The sequence below is a fragment of the Cydia splendana genome, chromosome 24 (assembly GCF_910591565.1).
Source record: "Cydia splendana chromosome 24, ilCydSple1.2, whole genome shotgun sequence".
In the NCBI taxonomy this organism is placed as follows: Eukaryota; Metazoa; Arthropoda; class Insecta; order Lepidoptera; family Tortricidae; genus Cydia; species Cydia splendana.
In genome coordinates, this window is record NC_085983.1 from 2,880,744 (window position 1) to 2,903,701 (window position 22,958).

General features: G+C 40.6%; 2 protein-coding genes across 2 annotated transcripts in view; one reads left to right on the plus strand and one right to left on the minus strand.

Moving 5' to 3' along the window:
• LOC134802157 (ran GTPase-activating protein 1) overlaps nucleotides 1-8,656 on the plus strand; it is a 37,963-nt gene extending 29,307 nt beyond the window's left edge. The window contains exons 8-13 of the mRNA XM_063774751.1: nucleotides 309-419; nucleotides 1,216-1,347; nucleotides 5,055-5,164; nucleotides 7,395-7,589; nucleotides 7,888-8,010; nucleotides 8,460-8,656. Of these exons, the coding sequence (XP_063630821.1) occupies nucleotides 309-419; nucleotides 1,216-1,347; nucleotides 5,055-5,164; nucleotides 7,395-7,589; nucleotides 7,888-8,010; nucleotides 8,460-8,648 (860 nt within the window). The 3' untranslated portion in view covers nucleotides 8,649-8,656. The remainder of the gene's footprint in view (nucleotides 1-308; nucleotides 420-1,215; nucleotides 1,348-5,054; nucleotides 5,165-7,394; nucleotides 7,590-7,887; nucleotides 8,011-8,459) is intronic.
• Nucleotides 8,657-11,207: 2,551 nt separating this feature from the next.
• Nucleotides 11,208-22,958, minus strand: part of LOC134802158 (lysosomal alpha-mannosidase-like) — a 37,506-nt gene continuing 25,755 nt past the window's right edge. Inside the window, exons 14-19 of the mRNA XM_063774752.1 lie at nucleotides 18,552-18,648; nucleotides 16,403-18,069; nucleotides 15,020-15,338; nucleotides 14,529-14,714; nucleotides 12,778-12,933; nucleotides 11,208-11,824 (exon numbers count right to left, since the gene is read on the minus strand). Coding sequence (XP_063630822.1) covers nucleotides 11,208-11,824; nucleotides 12,778-12,933; nucleotides 14,529-14,714; nucleotides 15,020-15,338; nucleotides 16,403-18,069; nucleotides 18,552-18,648 — 3,042 coding nt within the window. The remainder of the gene's footprint in view (nucleotides 11,825-12,777; nucleotides 12,934-14,528; nucleotides 14,715-15,019; nucleotides 15,339-16,402; nucleotides 18,070-18,551; nucleotides 18,649-22,958) is intronic.

Consider the following 22,958-nt stretch of genomic DNA (forward strand, 5'->3'; position numbering starts at 1 on the left):
TTTTCTCGGCGCGCCGCAGTACGCGAAGCACGGCCGTCGTGAACGCTGCTCGCACTGTTAGTGCTTGAGAAAGGAGACCTAGGCTCTCCGAAACATGTCGCGCGAGTGACTAAAAACAAGCGCCAGCGCCATCTATGCAAACCTTTGACAGTTGCCAACCTCATTACGGAAGTAGGTCTTATCTTAAGTAGGTACACCAAATTTCAAATTAGACACCAAGATGTCCAATAAGTGATTAAATTTTATGTTACAAGAATTTGTCCATTGCAGCATAATTAAAACAGTGTAATTAATTTATCTATTTTTAGGGAACGCGGCGAGTAAAAAGAGTATGAAGGCGCAACTCGGGACCGCCGGAGAACTCACAGACGACGAAGGGGAGAGCGGAGACGAGGACGACGATGATGATGATGACGAAGGTATGAATATGACTATAATAATATATCCTACTAGCGACCCGCCCCGGCTTCGCACGGGTTAACACATTATACACCTAAACCTTCATAAATCACTCTATTGATAGGTGAAAACCGCATGAAAATCCGTTCAGTAGTTTTTGAGTTTATCGCGAACAAACATACAAACAGACAGACGCGGCGGGGGAGTTTGTTTTATAAGGTGTAGTGATTAATATTATGTTTGCGAAAACTGCTTAACGAATATCGCTGCTTAATATACATTCTCAATAAAAAAAATAATTAGCGCGATGTAGGTATCGCCGTTCCCGGTACAGCGCCATCTACTCTACGGAAGTACGGACGCGACCAGATATTTCATTTGCAAAATTTTCATTGACCGAACGCGTTTCATACTAAAAAGACAACCCGGTGTGACTACGTTTAAAAACCGTAACTACGTTTAAAATTTAAAGGATGTATATAAGTATTATACTGCAAAACGTAATTCAAGACCAAAAAAAGTAAGACTACTGTTGCCACTGCAATAATTTGTTTGTAAAATAGTAAATTCCTTTTGATAAATAATCACGCTAAGATAATTTATTTATTAGTAATTTTACTCCTACGATTTAAAAAAGTACTTTTATTTACTTATTTTTACACAAATACAAGACGCGCTAGTAAAAAGTGGCAACATATTCTTACTTTTTTGGTCTTGAATTACGTTTTGCAGTATAGAACTGTAAAACTTTGTACAATATACGTGCGAATTTTCCTATTTTTCGCACTTCTATCGTCAAAAACTATTATATTACAGGCACAGAATCAGAAGAAGAATCAGACGGAGAGTCCCAAGACGAAGAAAACACAGAGGATAGCGCAACAGAAGACGCGCAACACAGCGTCAACACGACGGCGACAAGCAACAACATCACTTTGGATACATCAGGTATGTATGTTAGAGAGAGACGCAGAACTCCAAGACGAGGAGAACACAGGAGACAGCGCAACGGAGGACGCGCAACACAGCGTCAACACGACGGCGACAAGCAACAACATCACCCTTGACACGTCAGGTATGTTAGAGAGAGATGCAACTCACAATCAACTCCATTTTTGAGCTATTCGATGATTTATTTTTGTGCGAGCGTGTACACTTGCTTTAGGGCCTGTTTATTGATTAGTGTTTAGTATGAGTTTGTACATTTGTTACTAAACGCAAGTACTATCTCGGACTATCGATATTCGAAATGTCATTGATATGTCATAGTTTTCAATTGTTTGGTGAATTTAAATAATAGAATAGAATAATTTTTTATTCGTAAACACACAGACAATAGACATACATAGAAAAAACTAGAGATGCAACGGATAGTTGTTTGGCCGGATACCGGATATTCGGCCTGACCATCGGCCGAATATCCGGTATCCGGCCGCGAATTTACAAAGCCTATACTGATAAGGTCCAGATGCGAACTGAATTGGATTAGCTTTTGTTTGGACAAAACTTGATCAAACCCTAATCCATTACAGTACAGAAATTTACTGAAATCGTATAGACTTTGTTGGCTAAATTAATATGGATATTGTTGCTACAAATGCTAGTTTGTTGCGATCTAAACTTGAATAATATTTTAGTAATGACTCCGATTGTATTGTATTAATTACCGTCCGTGCCAATTACTTAAAAATGCCTAATTTTTTTTTTTTCATTTAAGAACTAGATCAGTTGAGATTTCTTATTAGGACATGTTTAATGTGAAATCGTAATACAATTATAAGTCGACTGTATTTTATAATACATTGGTACATAACGAAGTAGATGATTTATTTAAGGACCAAGATTTACTACGGTGTTCTGCCTTTTCTCCGAAGTTTTATTGTCCGAATTTCACTTGCCAGACAACTTTTCGCAGATGATTTACTTTGGCAACCAACATTCGCCAAATTTTCATCACGACAACGTTTTACTTTATAGAATTATTGTTAAGTAGATTATTACTATGTGTACAACGTTTGGAGTACATTTCTTTGGTCAAATCATTCAACTTGCTAGATATTTATTAATACGATATCGTCTAGTCATTTGACAGATTTCACTGAGTCAAGATAGGTGCGACGACGAACGAAGCGAGGAAGAGCGTGTTAGGTGAACTACGACCAAACAGCGAACCGACTTTTTTTTTACATAGAACGACTTTTCTGGCAACAGTTCATTTTCCTGGGGGTTGCAGTTCTAACCTAACCTAAGCCACTTTTCTGGCTACAGTTTATTTTCTTGAGGGTCGCAGTTCTAACTTAACCTAACCCACATTTTTGGTAACAGTTCGTTTTCTTGGGGGTCGCAGTTCTAACCTAACCTAACCCACTTTTCCAGCAACATTTCGTTTTCTTGGAGGTTGCAGATCAAACTAACCTAAACTACTTTTTTGGCAATTTACATGAATACTAGGTGAAAAGTAATTTGGTAAAAAAATAATTGTTGAAATCAATATTCAGTGAACTTTAGTGTCGTACAAATAATACTCGATGAATAATATTGAATAATGACGGCGAGACTCTGCTCGACTAGGTATTGTGAGAGCATTAATGTTTAAATATATCGCGACAAAATCTAAACCATTTGAGTAAATGAGTATTATTAAAATTTAGATATCATATTAAAGGTAGCAAAACCTTTTCGAAGACCTCTCACTTATAAACTTCTTTATAATAGTTACGTTCGTAGTAGATTGGAATTTGCCTCTGTAGTATGGAATCGTTTCTATAATGTCCATAAGACTCGAATTGAAAGACTCCAGAAAAAGTTTATTAAAGGACTGGAATTTCGAGTAGGTCGGAACTATGTAAATTACGCTTCCTCGGCTACACATCATAATATCCAGTCGCTTTCACTTAGGCGGTCATGTACAGATTTGGTATTTTTATTCAAAATTATTAATAATGTCGTAGATGCCCCCGACTTATTACATAAAATTGGCTTCCGTGTTCCCCGTAGGAATGAACGTAGTTGTCGTAGTAAGGCATTGTTTAGCATTCCTAACAGCAGAACGAAACACGCACAGCATTCATATATTGGGCGCGCATTACAATGCAAAATGTATGGACGCAGACTTGTTTGGCAGTTCATTAGGTATGTTTAAGAACACTGTATATTCTTTGTTGAAGTAAAGAAAGTGTGAAATGTTGCAAGCAACCGCATACTTGTAATTTGAGTCTTTTCTCTTTTACATCTATTCTATTTTTATGTAATTGGGTACTATAAGTTTACACTAATTTTATACATTTGTAAATTATCTTTGTAAATTAGGGAACTATAGGTCTATACCGAAATTAATTTGTAGCTACTAGCTAAGTTGCTCATATGTTTATTCTAAGACTGTTTGTTTCTCAATAAAACAAATAAAACAAAAAAAAAAAATAAAGGCTGGCGTCCACTAGACTCGCCGAGGCGAATCGAATCGAATCGCAATAATTCGCTTTCTATATTTTCTATGCAACTGCGTCCATTGACGAAGAGCCGCGGCGCGCCGATTCGAATCTACCGCGCGCATTGCTCGTCGGGCGAATTTCTGCGGCGCGCCTCAGTGGACGCGGGGTAGCGGATGAGTGATGACGGGTGGTTTCGTTTTTGAGTTTAGGTACTTTCGGATCTAGGTTCAAAATGAACGAAGAATTATTAATATCTCTAATTTAGCAGGGTCGTTTTTGAGATCCAAATATAAATGGTGAAATTCGCCGAAGATATTCCGCTTCTTGTTTATATCGTGTACCCAGTGTTTGTGCACTCGTCGCTTTCTTGTTCTCTCGCGCTTTGGAAACAATAGCATTTCTTCGTCCGAACTATCCATCATCGACAAACTGTACAAGCACGACCTCAGCACAGGATCCCGTGACTTCGAATCGCTTCGATTCGTCTGTGATGAACGCACACGGAAAAAATGCGACTCGATTCAACGCGGCTCGATTCGACGCGATTCGACTTTAATGGACGCCAGCCTTCAAACGTGCCTGAACTTACTAAACTCGACTAGGTTTTGGCGTGAATAATATTTGAAAATATGTATGCAAAAAGCTAATCCATTTCAGTGACTACTTTTTACCGAAACGGTATAGATATTGTCAAGTAATATGCATAAACAAAAGCTCACCTATTAAAATCTGAGTCGTGACTGAAATAGTATAGCTTTTGTAAATTCGCTATCCGGCCGCCGAATATTCGGGCAATATTCAAGCGCGCATTCTGCAGGTTTGACCTGTTTCCTAGTGAACGTTCGCGTGGGCTCATTTCTAGGTTCAAAATGAGTGCGCGTGCAAGTCAGTGGTATGATGAAATGGTTTTAAAATAATAAACAAGTACGATTATGACCGTGTCTGTTTCTTAAATCCAATTTGTTTACTCCGAAATCAAGCAATGTTACTATGCGGTATCCGGCCGGATAGTAGGTCACTATAGCCGGATAGCTAAATAATGGCCGGATAGGCCGGATACCGGATAGTAACCGAATATCCGGTGCATCTCTAGAAAAAACATAGTGAAAAATAAAGTGTCACGAAATGGCCCCATCTCAGCATGTTGCTGGAGACTTCCAGCGCTAATAATGTCCGCTTTGTCAACTGACTCTATTTGCAACACGTATTTCTGTTTGTTGGCAGGCATGGAGGAAGTGCGGAACGACGTAGAACGTTTCCTAAAAGAGCCCACGCTAGAGAACCTGGAACGACTAGGTTCGAACCCGGTGGATGTCATCGAAGCACACATAGAGGTAGGTTCATGGTATAATAATATACTCCGCCTGGTACTCTCTTCCGACCACGTGACTGACACAAGCCTACGTCATCATGCGACAGCGCTATATAGGTAATAATATGCAATAGCGCTATATAAAGTGGCAATGTTATTGTGACGTAGGCTTGTGTCACTCTGGGAAGAGAAGACCATGTTTTATTAGACTATGGGCAGGTTCATGTTTCATTTGTCCGTGTTGTATGACTTGTATGAGTCAGAATTCAAGGTTATTTGGTTGTTCAATACTAACGCTATAAATGCCCAAAGTATCTTCTTCTTCCTCGCGTTATCCCGGCATTTTGCCACGGCTCATGGGAGCCTGGGGTCCGCTTGGCAACTAATCCCAAGAATTAACGTAGGCACTAGTTTTTACGAAAGCTACTGCCATCTGACCTTCCAACCCAGAGGGGAAACTAGGCCTTATTGGGATTAGTCCGGTTTCCTCACGATGTTTTCCTTCACCGAAAAGCGACTGGTAAATATCAAATCATATTTCGTACATAAGTTCCGAAAAACTGATTTGAACGAGCCGGGGTTTGAACCCGCGACCTCCGGATTGCTAGTCGCACGCTCTTACCGCTAGGCCACCAGCGCTTCTATAAATGTCCAAAGTATATCCTAAATAACTCAACAATCAAGGTATGAGCATACCGGGTGCGTGCGCTGAAATGTTGGAGCCGTGCACGCTCACGTCACGCAAGCGGTGTGTCGTCTCTCAAAATGATCTGTATAACACTGCGGTGTGCCGGCCTTAAAAAGTCAGTAACTGCGACCCTCACAGTCAAAGAAAAGAGAGTCAAAGCTCTTTTTATCCTTTGATCTAGAATTCTAGATCCACATGTATTATGATTGTCATTAAAAGAGAATAAAAAGGTTTACCTACATATTTAAAAAAATATTGATATATGAAATATAAAACTATGAATATTTAGAAAAAAAACTAAAAAAATCTAAATCGTTTATAGCGTTGGCTTAGAAAACAATGCTTCATAGTAACTGTAACCGTTTTCGTAAAAAAATGAGCTAATATTTAAAAAGTAGGCTTTGGGCCTTACATGGGTCAGGTTCAGCCGGCCTAGCCAAGGTTACAATCGCTATCGCTTCGACAACGAAAAGCTTTATGTCTCTCTATCGCTCTTCCATATTAGTGCGACAGTGACAGTTACGTTTCGATCGCTACCATAGAATTAGATGACAAAGAACAACTGTCAATCTTCAAAAGTGTGACCAAAAATGAAATGCAAGTGTGTGCGTAAATTGTCTATGTGAGATCAAAAATAGTGATGTCATGTTACAACATATTAATAATCTGTCGATGTTTGATTGCTTTATCGACTACTTTTTCAAATGTGTTATTTTAAACGTTAAAATTCTACGACATTATGACGTATAAATAACACTTGCACTGCGTTTGCCATCAAAATCGTTGCAGACTTATCTTAATGTAACTCTTACTGTGTTGGAAAGTGAAGTTTAAGTTTACCGCTATACATGAACACCTTCAAAAAGGTATAACAATCGTTATTATTTGAAGTCGGTTATAAAAGCTAATATCTTAATGATGTCTTGTGAAGAAATAATTACATAGCTATTAATATACCGACAAGTTATCGATACTGTCATATGAACATTTTGTCAAGCCCTAGCGTAAAGTAACAGATTATGTTTTTACACAAAATATTTTAAATTATAGACTAATATGATAAAATATTAGCACACAAAGGAAGAAAAACTTATAATGAACAGTATAAACCGGCTTCTTACACTTTTTACGCTGTTAATTTGACAAAATATCGTTATGAAAATTTCGCTCGGAATATCATAAATCCTCTGAAATGAGTATTTGCTTGGACTATTTGGCCCTGTGACACTGCAATCCGGCACACTACAAGACACCATCTTCACTGAATTACTTTATTTAATACTTTTCGTCCTAATCCGTGTATATTTTTCAATAAATTACCGTGATAAGCTCTTGGCCGTCCGCGGCCGTCGTCAAACTCAAAAGTGGTTACGTTTTCTCATTGGTAGTCTGACTCTTTCGCACTCATGGGATGTTCATATACGTGATGGCTTCCCTTTCGCACACTTCAGCTGTCTGTCAAGCGCGAGCGGATGGTAGGTCTATGATCGCTACGGAGCGTAAGCGATTGGCATCTTGGCTACGCGGCCAGGTACCTTATTTTCACTGCGTTTTCATGTTTCAGTCCATACAAGACACAGATGAGCTCCTAACCCTGTACGTGAACGCGACGCTATCCGTCGCCGGCCTGTCTCTCAACAGCGACAAGGCTGGCGACGCGGCGCAGCAACTGTTCGCGAGGACTATAGCTGCTGCTAACAAAAGGGCCGCTAGCTGGCCGCTCACTGAGAGGCTCTTAAGAGGACTGGCGCTTATAAAGGTAGGTAAAACACATAAAACAGCGATATAGCTGGCGACGCGGCGCAGCAACTGTTCGCGAGGACTATAGCGGCTGCTAACAAAAGGGCGGCTAGCTGACCGCTCACTGAGAGGCTTTTAAGAGGACTGGCGCTTATAAAGGTAGGCAAAAACACATAAAACAGCGATATAGCTGGCGACGCGGCGCAGCAACTGTTCGCGAGGACTATAGCTGCTGCTAACAAAAGGGCCGCTAGCTGGCCGCTCACTGAGAGGCTCTTAAGAGGACTGGCGCTTATAAAGGTAGGTAAAACACATAAAACAGCGATATAGCTGGCGACGCGGCGCAGCAACTGTTCGCGAGGACTATAGCGGCTGCTAACAAAAGGGCGGCTAGCTGGCCGCTCACTGAGAGGCTTTTAAGAGGACTGGCGCTTATAAAGGTAGGCAAAAACACATAAAACAGCGATATAGCTGGCGACGCGGCGCAGCAACTGTTCGCGAGGACTATAGCGGCTGCTAACAAAAGGGCGGCTAGCTGGCCGCTCACTGAGAGGCTTTTGAGGGGACTGGCGCTTATAAAGGCAAAACAATACAGTATCTTGGACACTCTGCAGTGAGATGGCATGTAATTATTCACAAAGAACAATAATACAGTCAAATTTTAGAAAAAGCACATATAAGGTGTGTAATCATACATAAAAATACTCCCTTTCTAGTAAGTAATCTAGTCTTTCTTTTGTGTTGGACGGGAACCTACGTAGCCTTACACTGAATGTGGTCCGACACGGTCCGTATGCCCTTGTCCAGAATCCACTTTGTGCGCCACGGCTTTCCTCTATTTGCTGTCGAATTCTAAGCCTGTTAATTATTGATTATCTTTTATTTTCAGTCGGAGGAGAAGGCCCCGATCCGCTGGCACCTCCCGGGCTGCTACGCCAGCCTCGCCCGCGCCCTCCCACAGCAGTTCCCGGCCGCACTCCGCAGCACACTACGCTTCTTCATCGGCGCCAAGCTGGCCAACCTGCCTACAGAGCTGCGAGAGTCTCTACAGCAACACCCTGTGCTGTTACACGAGTAATATACGAGTATTATAATAATTGTGGTTTTAATAATTAACCATACACACTAAAAAATAATACTAAACATAATTGCCTGACGCCATAGGCCCCGTGCATGAACTACGAGTATAGGGGGCAGCATAGGAGCCGTCCGGTTAATGGCGCGAGGCGTAAATGTGTCGTTTATGCTTCCGATGTAGCCCACAAGATGGCAGAACATACTAGAACGGTAGATGGTAGCACTTGCTTTGGCAATGTACATGTGCACATATGTTTCCAATTCAGGCCACAAGATGGCAGACCCTCCAACGCGCACGGTCCCTACAGAATAAATGGTGGGATAGAAGACTAGAAAATTTCATTAGCGCAATGTAGAAACCGCTCCCGGTACAGCGCCATCTAGCGTGATATTTGATAAACAGTTTTGTATTAAAGTACTCTAATTAGTAATAGGCGTTTCTTCATCGGCGCCAAGCTGGCCAACCTGCCTACAGAGCTACGGGAGTCGCTGCAGCAGCACCCCGTGCTGTTACACGAGTAATATACAACTATTATAATAACTGTGGTTTTATTAGACAAATCACCCAATAAAAAAATAAACTTAAAACATATTTGCCTGACGCCATAGTTAAATATGGGAAAGACTAGAAAATTTCATTAGCGCGATGGAAAGTCGCCGTTCTCGGTACAGCGCCATCTAGCGTGATATTTGGTAAAAAGTCTTGTATGAATACGTTTCTTCATCGGCCCCAAGCTGGCCAACCTGCCTACAGAGCTGAGGGAATCGCTGCAACAACACCCCGTCAGGCCTATGGAACTCTCCGCGCGAGCTCGGATTTATACCTACGAAACTACTCCCGTTCACGGTAGAAAAGCAAGGCAGTTGGTTGCCACACACGCTCACGCACGCACGTCGCGTCGCTGAAGTAAATGTATGCGAAAGAAATGTCTTCGTCACGAACAAAATAACACAGCTTGTAGTGTGAATGGATGCAAAAAAAAACCGTTTTTGCTCTTCCGATAGCTAGGAAAAGTAAGTAGACATTCTCAATAGGTATAAATATCATTTTTACGATAGTTGCAAGCTACGTAGGTGGTATTGATTCATTGCGCGGTTTATAAAACGACGTAAACACTGCGGTTACTACAGGGAGATATGACCTTTTAAAATGTTTCGCAGTCACTCGTCGGAATGAAATTATGCGTTTCATAATTTGGGGTCATCCATTAATTACGTCACACGTTTAGGGGGAGGGAGGGGGTCAAGAAAATGTGATGTCACTTTAACTTCATCAGTAACCGAAAATTAACTTATATTTTTTTATTCGCTGTACAGTTAAATAATGAGATTTTGGATGTAACTTTCGTTGTGTTATAAAATTACTAATATTTATATATCAAAAATATTTTTTTATTAAAAAATAATGCCGAGTTAATATTGTCGATTTCGTTGAAAACAAAATTGCCTAAAATGTGACGTCACACCAGGGGGGGAGGGGTTTGCAAAATGTGACCAAGTGTGACAAGGAGGGGGGGAGGGGTAAAAAAACCTAGAAATTCGTGTGACGTAATTAATGGATGATCCCTTTTACGCGCGGAATAGCTATTTTAATTATTAATTACTTATTGCAACTTATCTTGCTCCGAGTTATTTTGGGGAGCTAAAGTACCCCGACCTTACGAAATCTATAGTTTAGGTAAGTAGGTAGGTACTTATTTGTAAAATTTCTAAACGTCGCGTCGGCAACCCTAGCTTTGTGCCGGTGCGCGCGGTGCGGGGAGCGGCGCGTTGAAGGTCATTCCATTGTATTTTTGTGTAGGTATCAAAACGGTAGGTATTTGCGTTTTCTTTGAGAGATAAGTATCTGTTCGTAAGAACTATTTATTATATAATCTGTGACCCCGTGCTGTTACACGAGTAATATACAACTATAATAATATTTGTGGTTTTACTAGACAAATCACCCAATAATAAATAAAACTTTCAACATATTTGCCTGACGCCATAGATGGTGGAAAATAAGACTAGAAAATTTCATTAGCGCAATGCAGAAATCGCCGATCCCGGTACAGCGCCATCTAGCGTGATATTTGGTAAATAGTTTTGTATGAAGGTACTACACTCTACTTTTATTCTGTGTCTAAGGTACACTTAATTCACGAAGGCTGATATTTGTTTGTAATTTCATACAAAATTTTAAGGACAGTAAACCTTATTAACCTTAAATACGGTGATTTAAAACGTCAAACTCTCATAGTAGGGCGAGTAATCGCCCGTCGCATTCGAACACTCGCTTTATAGCCCAGCGACATAACTACGTATAACTAAACTCGCTTCTAACTGCTCGCCAACTCGTTTCTAGCTCAAATCGCTTTTCGCTCATCGTTCTTGGTGGGACCACAGGAGTAATATAACGACTATAATAATATTTAGGGTTTTATTTTACAACCCAAAATTTTACCATAAATCGCCCAAAGACGCCCGGTCGGTTCAAGATAGGAGCAAATAGGAAACCATTACGTAAATGAACATTTCAATAGTGCGAAAAGGCAAGGCAAATAAAAAACAGTTTTAAATCTTAACTTTTATTATATTTATACTTAACAATGAACGTCCTGATCTGCTGCGGCGCCAACCTAACACCCCTCCCACCCAACTCGTCGCCTACATCCAGCTCATCTTCTTCCAAAGCCCCATTACCACCACCATAATAATCATTAAATCTTCTATAAAACAAATTCTTCTTTTTCCACTGCGTCGGCTTCCATTGGTCCTTGTATATATTCCCGGCTAATAGCGTTTCTTTCAACCATAATACCTTTATATCTCTAAATAAATCTCTTAAACGTACGAACCGAACACCATCAGAGGTCGAGTCCACTTTTTCCAAATAATTTTCAAGTCGCACTAACATCTCGTCAGCAGTTATTCTTTCTAGAGTCAAAAGATGCACACCTAGTGGTAATCTTTCTTTGAGAGCGCTAAATTCATTTTTACTATCGTAAAACTTTTTTCGCATAACGTCAGAGTACATTAGATGGTTGGAAGTTAAAACGCGTGGAGCGAAATATATTTCTTTAGCGAATTTCTTTTCGAATATTTTGTTTCTGTGCGCCTTGGAGAGGTAGAGATAGTGGGTGCCGGCTGCTCTGATTGGTTCATCGTCTTCTGTTTCGTTTAAAAATGCACCAAAACCTGGGGAAATATAGTTTGTATTAACACCTACACGGAATAAGTTTTTGACAAAAATGTAATTTTTGGTACAAGATTTTAGCGCTGACTGTACTTTTCTTTCCACAGGCATCTAATACTCATCGAGACAGATCTAAATCCCAAACATAATTAAGTTGCGTTGTTTTATCACAGAGTTCCCACGGCCACCTCCTGTCACCATCATCAGATCAGCTCGATGGTACCATAATATTGCATTGTCACCCGACTTACACATGTATGCAAATTTTCATCTTCATCGGAAACCGGGAAATGGGTCAAATGTAACTTGCAAGATTTCACCCGTACAAACATAGTTACATAGCATCTGCCAAAGGTTTGCATAGGCGGCGCCATTATAGCTTGCCCCTTTTCCTGTGAGGTTTGGCTTAAAGAGCTGGCATCCAGGGCATACAATTCCATTAAAATAACAAAAATTTGACACAATTCTAGGAATTGACAGGGCAAGCTAAGCTAATATGCTGGCGCCATCTGCTAAATACTTCGACCGGCCAACCCCATCGTCAAATTTGGACTCGCACGAAGCTTTCCGTTTAAATCAACATCAAAATTTAACTCTGTACCACACTGTCTGTAAAACAATACAGTCATTCGACGAACCCGTCTATAGTCTGTATCTTTAGGTATTTAAAAAAGAGTTTAGTTTTAGTTGATTTTACTATTTTGTGTCGCAGTATAGCTACGCTCTTCACATTCCGATCTCCATCCATTACCTCAAGCTACAGCAGAAGGCCTACCGCGAACCACGTTCGACGTGTTGCCTCTCTGTCGCACTTGTAAATTCGTACGTAAGTGCGACAGAGAGGCAACACGTCGAACGTGGTTCGCGGTAGGCCCTCAGCACTTAAAAAACTGTCCATCGGTGGACCTTATGCCTTTTGCAATAAGCGATGGCACTAAAAAAGTTAGGTAAATACCTATATCATCAGTAAGTATCCTCCGATGCAGCATGAGATCAATAGCGCCATCTATTAGAGCGCCTCCAGCCTGGCACCGATCGTTGAACACCGAGAAACGGATGTTCTTCCTCGGGTCCTCGATGTAGATCTTCGACGTCACGGGGTATAGGTTGCCTGATGAGAATAGAATTTTTAACATTAACTGTATAAAGGCAATACAGCAACACTCTTACAGCCTGGCAAAAAAGAATAGAAATTAAAAAGTGGCAACACTGTAGTGTCGTCCCGTTCTCTTAAAGCCATAACACACTATCACACCGCACCGCGACCTTGATGCGTTGCACCCATAAGTGAGAGCGAGAAACAGATATCTCCTTCTCGTTCTCACTTATGGATGCGACGCACCAAGGTCGCGGTGCGGTGCGATAGTGTGTTACTACTTTTATATTAATTGATTTGAAACAGGACGCTTTTTTGCCAGGCTGTATAAAGGCTATACAAGCGGTGGTCTCTTTCTAACAAGCTACTCTTGAAGATGAAGTTGAAAAAGGGTAAAAAGCGTATCCAGATTAGTAAATATTTCGCCAATCTTATTCAATTGCCCGATCGAATCAGGACGTGCGGTCGCAAACGCCAATTTGGCTCGCCGAATTCAACCGCCGATAATGACTGATATTATAATTAAAATGAGGTGCGGACGCAAGAATACCAATTTGTGACGCCAGTATTTTCCTTCTGGGGCATTTTGTCAATTTAAAGGGCTCTATTAATATCACCATAAATCTAAAATTGGTGATTAAATTGGAGATTGACGCCAATTTCATTTCTGATCAAATCGATCGATTTGATCATGCCGTCTGGATACCGCTGAAGTTGAAAAAGGGTAAATGATACGATTGACGACCGGTCTGGCCTAGTGGGTAGTGACCCTGCCTACGAAGCCGATGGTCCCGGGTTCGAATCCCGGTAAGGGCATTTATTTGTATGATGATACAGATATTTGTTCCTGAGTCATGGTTGTTTTCTATGTATTTAAGTATTTATATATTATATATATCGTTGTCTGAGTACCCACAACACAAGCCTTCTTGAGCTTACCGTGGGGCTTCAGTCGATTTGTGTAAAAAAAAAATGTCCTATAATAATATTATAATAATACCAGGGGGGCGAAACTGCTCCTTTCGGGCATTCACGACTTGGTTAAGTAGCTAACACACTATCGCACCGCACCAAGGTCATTGTGGGACGCACCCATAAGTAAGAGGGAGAAAGAGATATCGCTTTCTCCCCCTTACTTATGGGTGTGTCCCACAATGACCTTGGTGCGGTGCGATAGTGTGTTAGCTATTTTATAGTTGTAGGTTGGCTCAACTTGACGTCTCTTTGCATGTACGACCACAGATAAGATAATGACCTGAAATTTTACAACCCTAAGCCCCCATTCGCACGCTTGAATCTGTCTGCACTCTAAATTCGATTTAACGACCAAGGCTTAAAGTCGAAAATCCAACAACGCTTGATAAAAAGTGCCACTGCTGTCGTGTGAATACGTACATGGTTATCCATTTGTGTCATTCAAACGCTTTTTTAACTCGCGTTGAAAAAGCTCCCGTGCGAATGGGGGCTAAATACCCGAAAAGGATATATTGTACCATACATAAGGAAGGGACAGCATGATCGTCCCTGAATCGCTTTCAAACTGCGATTTTGTAGGAAGATTGTTTTCTGTACATTAGCAGGTACTATTACTTATTCTGTGGTAAAGGTACCTGTGATAGGGTCCAAATCTACAGGCTCGTACGTGGCCCTGGTTCCCCTGATCCGCTTGATGGTCTGGCGTCCGTTGGAGTCCGTGTAAAAGGCTCCGTCGTGTTCCAGATCGGTTTTGTATCGGATAAACACCTCCTTGCCCAGGCCGTCATCTGTCGGGATTGGGCCGACCAACCAGTGCAGTTCTGTTGGCGATGGTGAAAACCGTTTATTAGCGTAATATTGATACCCGAGCAAGCGAAACATTCCAAAATTTTACCACGTAGCGAGTTATTGAACAATCAAGAGAGCCTATACCAGCTGGTGTGGTGAAAAATATATTAAACTAAATAAATTGTAATATATCAAAGAAACTCAAAGGTGTATGTGAAGTCCCAACCCGCATTGGGCCAGCGTGGGGACCATAGCCCAAACCCTCTCGTGTTTGAGAGGAGGCCTGTGCCCAGCAGTGGGACGTATATAGTCTAAATTATTATTATTTATATCTTACCAATAACCGGGCTATCCACATACAACCGCAGCTGCAAAGACGTCCACTTGCTAAAAGTTATACGCATCTCTTCAACTATATCTGTCTTTACAATGCTGACATCATAATTCTCCTCGGACCTAACAATGTATGGGTCAATAGGCCTGAAGATGTACGCTCCTGGTGGCTTGATGTCTCTCCGTGGTACTGTCCTGATGTCAAACTTGGCGGGGTCGTCGGAGACGTAGTGGAACATCAGGATCTCGAGGTTGATGCGGACTCCGTTGCGGAGGAATATGCTGGTGACACGGCGTCTTTCGTCGAGATTGACGCGAACGTACTGAATAGCAAAAGAGAGAAGAATATGTACAATACAAATACGAATACTCATCAATGCACTCTACAATACAGAAAACAGAAACTCAAGTAGAGGTAGACAACAGGGTCTTATTCATGTCTTATTGCTAAAAAGCAATCACTCATAGACAACCTTTGGAGAATTCCCCGTTTGTCCCGTACAAACGCGAATTTTGTGAAGATTTGCAGGTATAAGAGTTTCCTTTTCTATGAAAAATGGTCGCAGAAAATATGCACGGAAAAATAATCGCCTGCTTTAAATGTCGAAAAAAAAGTCGCCACACAGGAAATAAAATGAGTTTGTACGGGAAAGAATAATTCTTATTAATGTACCTATTATTGATGTGTTAATAACTCAAACCTGTAAAGCCTCCTCCACACTCGTGCGCGAATCGCGGCGCAAAGCCGCGAACGCGAGTGTGGAGTCCTGAACGCAGACCTGCGATCGAAATCGACTCCACACTCGCGTTCGCGGCTTCGCCCGCGATTCACGCGCATAGTCTGGAGGGGGCTTAAGACAAGTGTACGCGCCAAATAAATTATACAAAAACATGATTGATAATATCGCTTAAAAATAAATTATATCTTTAAAGTAAAACATAATACAGGAGATATGCATAATGCAATGGAAAATAAAATCAACGAAGAAATTCTAAAGCCTCCTCCACACTCGTGCGCGAATCGCGGCGCAAAGCCGCGAACGCGAGTGTGGAGTACTGAACGCAGACCTGCGAAATCGACTCCACACTCGCGTTCGCGGCTTCGCCCGCGATTCACGCGCATAGTCTGGAGGGGGCTTCACGTATAGTATACGAGTAGAGGACGATTATGTCGAGATTGAGAACAGAAGAGAAAACCTACAAGAAGAACAGGAAATCAAAGAAAGTAATCAAATTCAAAGAAAGAAAATAAAAAATAAAGGTAATCAGCCAAAGAGAAGCGCATCTAGTAAAGGAAAAATAAAAGTATCGTATACAGAATGTATCATATAAAAACGACGATGAAATGTTATTTCCTCAAATATACCTAATCTAGGAATGTACATACCTTATTTCCAATGAACAATCGGCTTCCATCATCTACTTTGAAATACTTTTCATTAGAATCAGCAATATCAGCAGCTGAAGGAAAACTTTTTCTAGTTTCAAGAGACACAGACAATAGTTTGTCGTCATATGCTTTAGTAGATCTAATATTCTCAGTGGAACTAGATGTGTAATCGGTACTCTCGGTAGTAGTAGGTTCTACGTCAGTGCTTGATTCAATGTTTTCTTCATTTGCAACTCCCTCAATCTCTTCTGTAGTTTGTAAGAATGGTGCGAGCCTTTCTACCTGTTCAGTGGTTTGTGAGTATGTTCTGAACCTTTCTGAATTTTCAATTTGCTCGATGTCCTCGTTCTGGGCACCTGTGTCTATCGCGTCAGTATCTACAAGTGTATCGGTATTTCTACTCGGTATGTAATTTTTTCGCGTCTTTCCTAACTGTGCTACATTGACTGGTGTATTTACTGATTCAGTTGTATATTCTAGAATTGCTTTATTTTTTTTTGTTTCAGCATCTTGCCGTTCCATTTCGGGTTTCAAGTTTGGTTTAACCATAATTTTTTCCCACATTTTTCTAACTGGTACTACTAATACTGATTCAGTTGTGCTAGACCATTCGGCTACATACACTGCAGATGTTGATTTCGTTTGAACGGGAACTATTGCTAATGATTCTGTTCTAGCTTCCTTAAATTCTACTGATTCTGACCCTTTTCTTTCCTTATTTTTAAGAGTGGATTTGTTAACTGGTACTTTTATATCAGTATTTAATAATATCTTTATATCCGGCCTGCGTCTGGCCGGCGTAACTACTCTGATATCTGATTCTGTAGTTGTTTTAAACTGTCTTAAATAAGGCTGTGCTGGTTTTATTATATGTCGTATTTGTGTATTTGGTCGCTTTGTAGGACGCACAATAGGAACTCTTATATCCGTGTCTACCCTTATATCTTCCGGTTCTACTTTACTGATTCTTGTAATGTTTTTCGTAAAAGGGATTTTTATATCTGCTTCAGTCTCAAATTCAGTCACTGGATCAGGTTCATGCTCATTAGATGATAACAGTTCGTTTTCAGCTTCAATGAAGTCTAATTTATTAAGAACATTCGATTTTTGTAAAAAGTCTCTTAGCATGGGAAGGCTAACTCCAGCTTCTGTAGTACGTTCCTTTAGCATTGGAAGCATTATTTCTCCTTCTGTAGCACTTCTTATTTGATCGCTATCTACGTCGTCAACATGCATACTATCCTTAAGGTAATTATTTGCAGTATCCTTTACTACATCTCTTAGCATTTGTCCGTTCTCACGTTTAGTTATATTCTGGGTAAGTGCTTTAGTAGCAATCATTTTCTTCTCTCTTTTATTGGCTTCTAAACCCAATACTTTCATTTCATATTTATCTTTCCTTGGTCCAGACTCTTGTTTACTTTCTTTCCAAACAGGTGCCAATGTTTTCTCTTCTGTATCTTCATAATCTGCTCTTTTTTGGTCTACACTTTTAACTAACATTTTTCTACCTTTAAAGAACTGTGCTTCTATATAATAGGACCGGAATCCCACCGGTGGGATGTTGGCTGCTATGAAAACGACTTCATAGTCTGCTTTTGGGCGACTGCTAATTCTCAATATTGTGTCTGGCAATCTTATTGTCGTTGATTTTACTTCTTCGCCTGCAAATAATTATTCTAATTTAACACCTGCTTATGTGTGCCTGAGAAGAATCGCTTTTATAAATCTAAGATAGCTTATTCTTATTTGAATAATCCATACTAATATTATAAATGCGAAAGTGTGTCTGTCTGTCTGTTACCTCTTCACGCTTAAGCCGCTGAACCGATTTAGTTGAAATTTGGTGTAGAGATAGTTTGAGTCCCGGGGAAGGACATAGGATAGTTTTTATGTCGGAAATCATCCCTGAAGAGAGTGCAAAGGAGGGTGGAATTGAAAGAGTTAATGAATTGCCTAATAATTGAAGTAAGCAATGCGCGAATTGAATGATTGCTATTAGCATTATCCAGGCGCTATACCTACTTTAGCTGCTGTCACTAATTCCACGCAGACGAAGTAATAGCTAGTGCATTATACCTATAATTCTAAGATTAATACGGGTAATAGCTAGTGTATTATAATTCTAAGATTTCAAAGCTACTACCGTCATTGTCGTAGACTTTAAAGACGCTGTTTGTGGGATAGACGGGTAGCCGCACAGGCGTAGTGACGGCCCAGCCGAGCGGGTTGTACACCTGGATCTGCAAGACAGAATTAGCATTAAGGCTCATTTAGAAGATGCGAGAACTCGCATGCGAGTTTCATTACATTGCGATTTTTGATTGGTGAGTTTAATTGGACGTAACCAACAGTCCGCAATGTAACTCAAATCGCATGCGAGTACGCGCGCCGTCTAAATCAGCCCTTATCCTCAGAAAGTTTTGAATAGAATAGAATAGAATAGAATTCTTTATTGCGAAACCATGGTACATTTAGTTGTTACAGTAAAAGGTTGTGAGAACACATGGCACCCTGTTAGGGCATTGCAAATAAATCTTACTTTGATCACTGTGCAAAATCTCAGTAGCAATTTCTAAATCCATCGTCATGAAAAATCGCCTTTTTGTCTGACTCATGCTCATGTCGAACTTCAATACAGTTAGACGGATGACGTGACTATATGTTATATGTATAACGTACAGTCAGCAGCAATAGTTGCTAAGCGGGCGAGGTGTTCAAAATGATCTTGACGCGACTTTATTGTTAAGAGAATAAGAGCGTGTCAAGGTAATGTTGTACTTTTTTACTCTCGTACCTTCGTTAGACCACTCAGCAAATACGGTACTCGACTGAAAAGCTCTCTATTCAATCAATCAATCGTTTATTGATAACAGGCATTACACATCATTTAACATTTTCTGATTTAGTACAATTATAAATATGTCGTCATTCATTTAGTAATTAAATTACATTAAACTCTAATTAAATTATTAGGTATCATTAAATTATAAAATATAAAAATTATTAATGTCACTGGTATTTGGAATATAAATTGATAATAATAATATAGTAATTTTTTTAATCATTTATTTACATACAATATAAATACAGTGGTACTACTAAACGAAATTAATAACTAGCTTAAATCTAAAATAGGCCCTTGAGGCATTGTACCAAGGATGCTGGCGGCATTTCCTCGCTGTATCGCAATGCTGATACGTTGTGCGAGGTAGCCGCCAGCTCTTCGGTCACCAGTTACGTCAACCAGACGCTTCGCGATTTCTGCGAACAACTTATGCGCGCTGGGACCCCATGGACCTAGAGTTTCAACTCCAAATGGTACAAAATGGTACTCTCTACCGAGGCTCTTATATTTGTTACGTTTTAGAATTTCGGCGTTTTCCGCCGCTCCGCCCGCTTTTACAGTAGTCCGTTGGAGGTGGGACGGTGCCAGTGTGTCTACGCAGGTAGCATCCCACACTGGAATATTATGTTAGTCTATTCAATTTATAAATTCATCAGAGTAAAAAGCTTTCTCTAGTAAGTACGATAACGATTACACGATTACGATTGGTATCACGATTGTATAAAATACTACCTACATATATTAATACAGTGAAACCTGGATAAGTGAGACTTCAAGGGACGAGCAGATTTGTCTCACTTAAAGAGGTATTCCACTTACCCAGGCTCTGAGTTAGCCAGGTACAAATAAATTTCTGTCTCATTTACAGAGGGTCCCATTAACAGAGGTGAGAATAGAGGATATATCTCAGTTATAGAGGTGGTTAATAAGGTATTTTGTAATTATCTTTAAATGTTTAGGTAAAATAATCCTTGTCCCTAAATATTTTTTAAGTCTGTTTAAATATTTCTTTGAATTTATTTTGAATGATTTTCCTAAGGATAGATTTTTTCAATTAAATTTAACACGGACTTCATTGCGTCTTAGAAATTAATTAAATGAAAATTTGTTTATTCTTGTTACTTATCAAGATTTCAGCTTTCGTTTCGACAATTTTAACTACATAAAGTAACTAAATGAAACTTGTAGTCGTTTAGACACAATTAGAGTGACTAAGGGGGGCGTCAGTGCGCAAACAGTGTTTTTGAAACGCTCCCATTTAAAAATTAATTTAACCGGTTTAAAATTAGTTATTTGCCATGGAAGTTACATCAAAATAATCGTAATTAATCAGTGATCGTATAGTGCTTGTAGTTTGTTAGAGTTTGTGTCAAAATTAAGGACAAATCATATAAAACATTTAACAGCAAAAGTGCGCGTGAATATAGCGATCGTTTTGAAGAAAACAAGTAAAGATCTACTGAATCGCGCGGCGCTTGTGCTGTTCTGGTCGTTAACTTCGCCGCTGCCATTTCCGAGAATTTTGGGTGACCTCGCTCGAAATTTTGAGTAAAAGTGGGACTTTGTGAATACTTAATTGATATTATAGATCATTATGGCTCCAGTGAAGTGCGCTCGTTGCGACAAAGCACCTACCAGCAAGGAAATCTTAGTCTGCTGCGCTTGTAAATTCACGTATGACATTGAATGCGCAAGCGTGACCTACGCACGATGGAGTCTTATGAACCCGAAGCAAAGAACCAGCTGGAAGTGCTCCACATGCTGCGAGCAAGCCCTGCGGGCTGCACAACATGATAGCAGTAGCGTAAGTACACGTGCAAGGACAAGCAAGCCCGCGAACGATGTTCATTCCAACACACCTTCGCCTACAAAAAATAACGACGAGAGCAGCCTCGTTAAAGAGATGCAGTTATTTAGGGCGGAATTTGCAGCGCTGCGCTTAGAGCTAACTAATATTAACTCAAATTTTGAAAAACTCTCCCTAGCAGTTAATACGCTAGAAAATCGCATCGGCACCCTAGAACAGAGAGTTCAGATTTTGGAGGAGCGCCCCGATCCACTGACAAGCGAGCCGAGCGATCTCAAAGAATTGACGGACACCGTGGGACGTCTAAAACTGGAACTTAACGAACGAGACCAGGAATTGCTGTCCACTGATATAGAAATAAGTGGCATCGCAGAACAAAATAATGAGAATCCGATACACCTAGCGGTTTTAGTAGCACAAAAGTTGAATGTAGAGATAGAGGTGCGAGATATAGTAAGTGCAGAGCGTGTCGGGTTGCGGCGTGTAGCGGGCGACGGCGACGGGGGCGGTGACGGCAGACCGCGGACGCTGGCGGTGCGGCTGGCACGGCGTGCGCTGCGGGACGAGCTCCTGCGCGCGGCGCGGCGTGCGCGCGGCGCGGACACTGCGGGCTTCGACCTACCCGGACCACCTCGCAAGTTCTACTTGAATGAGCGGCTTACGCGTGCGAACCGCCAGTTGTTTTATAAAGCACGACACGAAGGGGCACGCGCTAACTGGCGGTATATTTGGACCCGTGACGGTCGCATCTACGCCAGGCAACAACCGAATACTCAAGCTCAAAGGATTCGCAGTGATGAAGACCTAACAAAGATTTTTGGCATTGCTTCTGTTTGAGCCGGTTTGACATTAATGTGCAATACAAAACTTTAATTTGTTTATCCGTCTTAATATACCTAATATTGTCTGTGATCGTAATTTTAGTCACAAAAAACTTTAATAGCAGTGTTAACTTTGTCCCAAACGTAATGATTGTGCTTGGTCATGCACTTTTAGAGATACATACTGTTATTCATTTGTTCAGATATCATATTCCTTATTCTAATTTACGCGTGCCTTGTAATAATAATAATGACACTAAAAATATGTACTGCGACCACTCCATGTTACACCGTATAATACTTGTACCTATTGACACTACACAATTGCCTTATTGCAACTTAACTGGAAAGTACCTACTTAGTTCTATAGTATTATACAAATATATCTTATGTCATATTTTACATGTAACTATAATGCCATATTTATGTTCCCTTGCCTTGCTATTCAACCAAAAAGGTAGTATGATTGCCTTACAGAGTCTGCTTCTGTCTCCTCTTATTTATTTAATTCCCAACAATCGCGGTTTTATATTATTCATAAATGGCTAAGAAAATAAATTTAAAATTAGGACTTCTCAATGCAGGCTCTCTAGGGACTAATCATAACGAATTTATAGTTGCAGTTCAAGAGCATAATGTAGACATAATGGCTATAAATGAAACCTGGCTTAGGGAGGGGGAGGAGGGACGGGCACCGGTCGTGCCGAACTATAGTCTGCGCCACGTCCCCCGGCCGCGATCGGTGCGCGAGCGCGGCGGCGGCGTCGGCTTCTACATCAGAAAAGGTATTACTGCGCGGCGCTGTGCCCATCCCTCCGGCTCCGCAGTTGAACAAATGTGGCTTAAATTATCTATTAAAGGCGTAGTTTTACTCATAGGAACAGCTTACCGGCCACCGTGGTTTGACATTGATACTTTTATAGATTCACTAACTGAAACTATTTCCTCGTTCTCCAGTTACGACTATATTATGTTAATGGGAGATTTTAATGTAAATTTGTTAAGTAACGACAGGAATCGCATTAAACTCATCCAATTTTTTACCTATTTCAATCTTACACAACATGTAAATGAGCC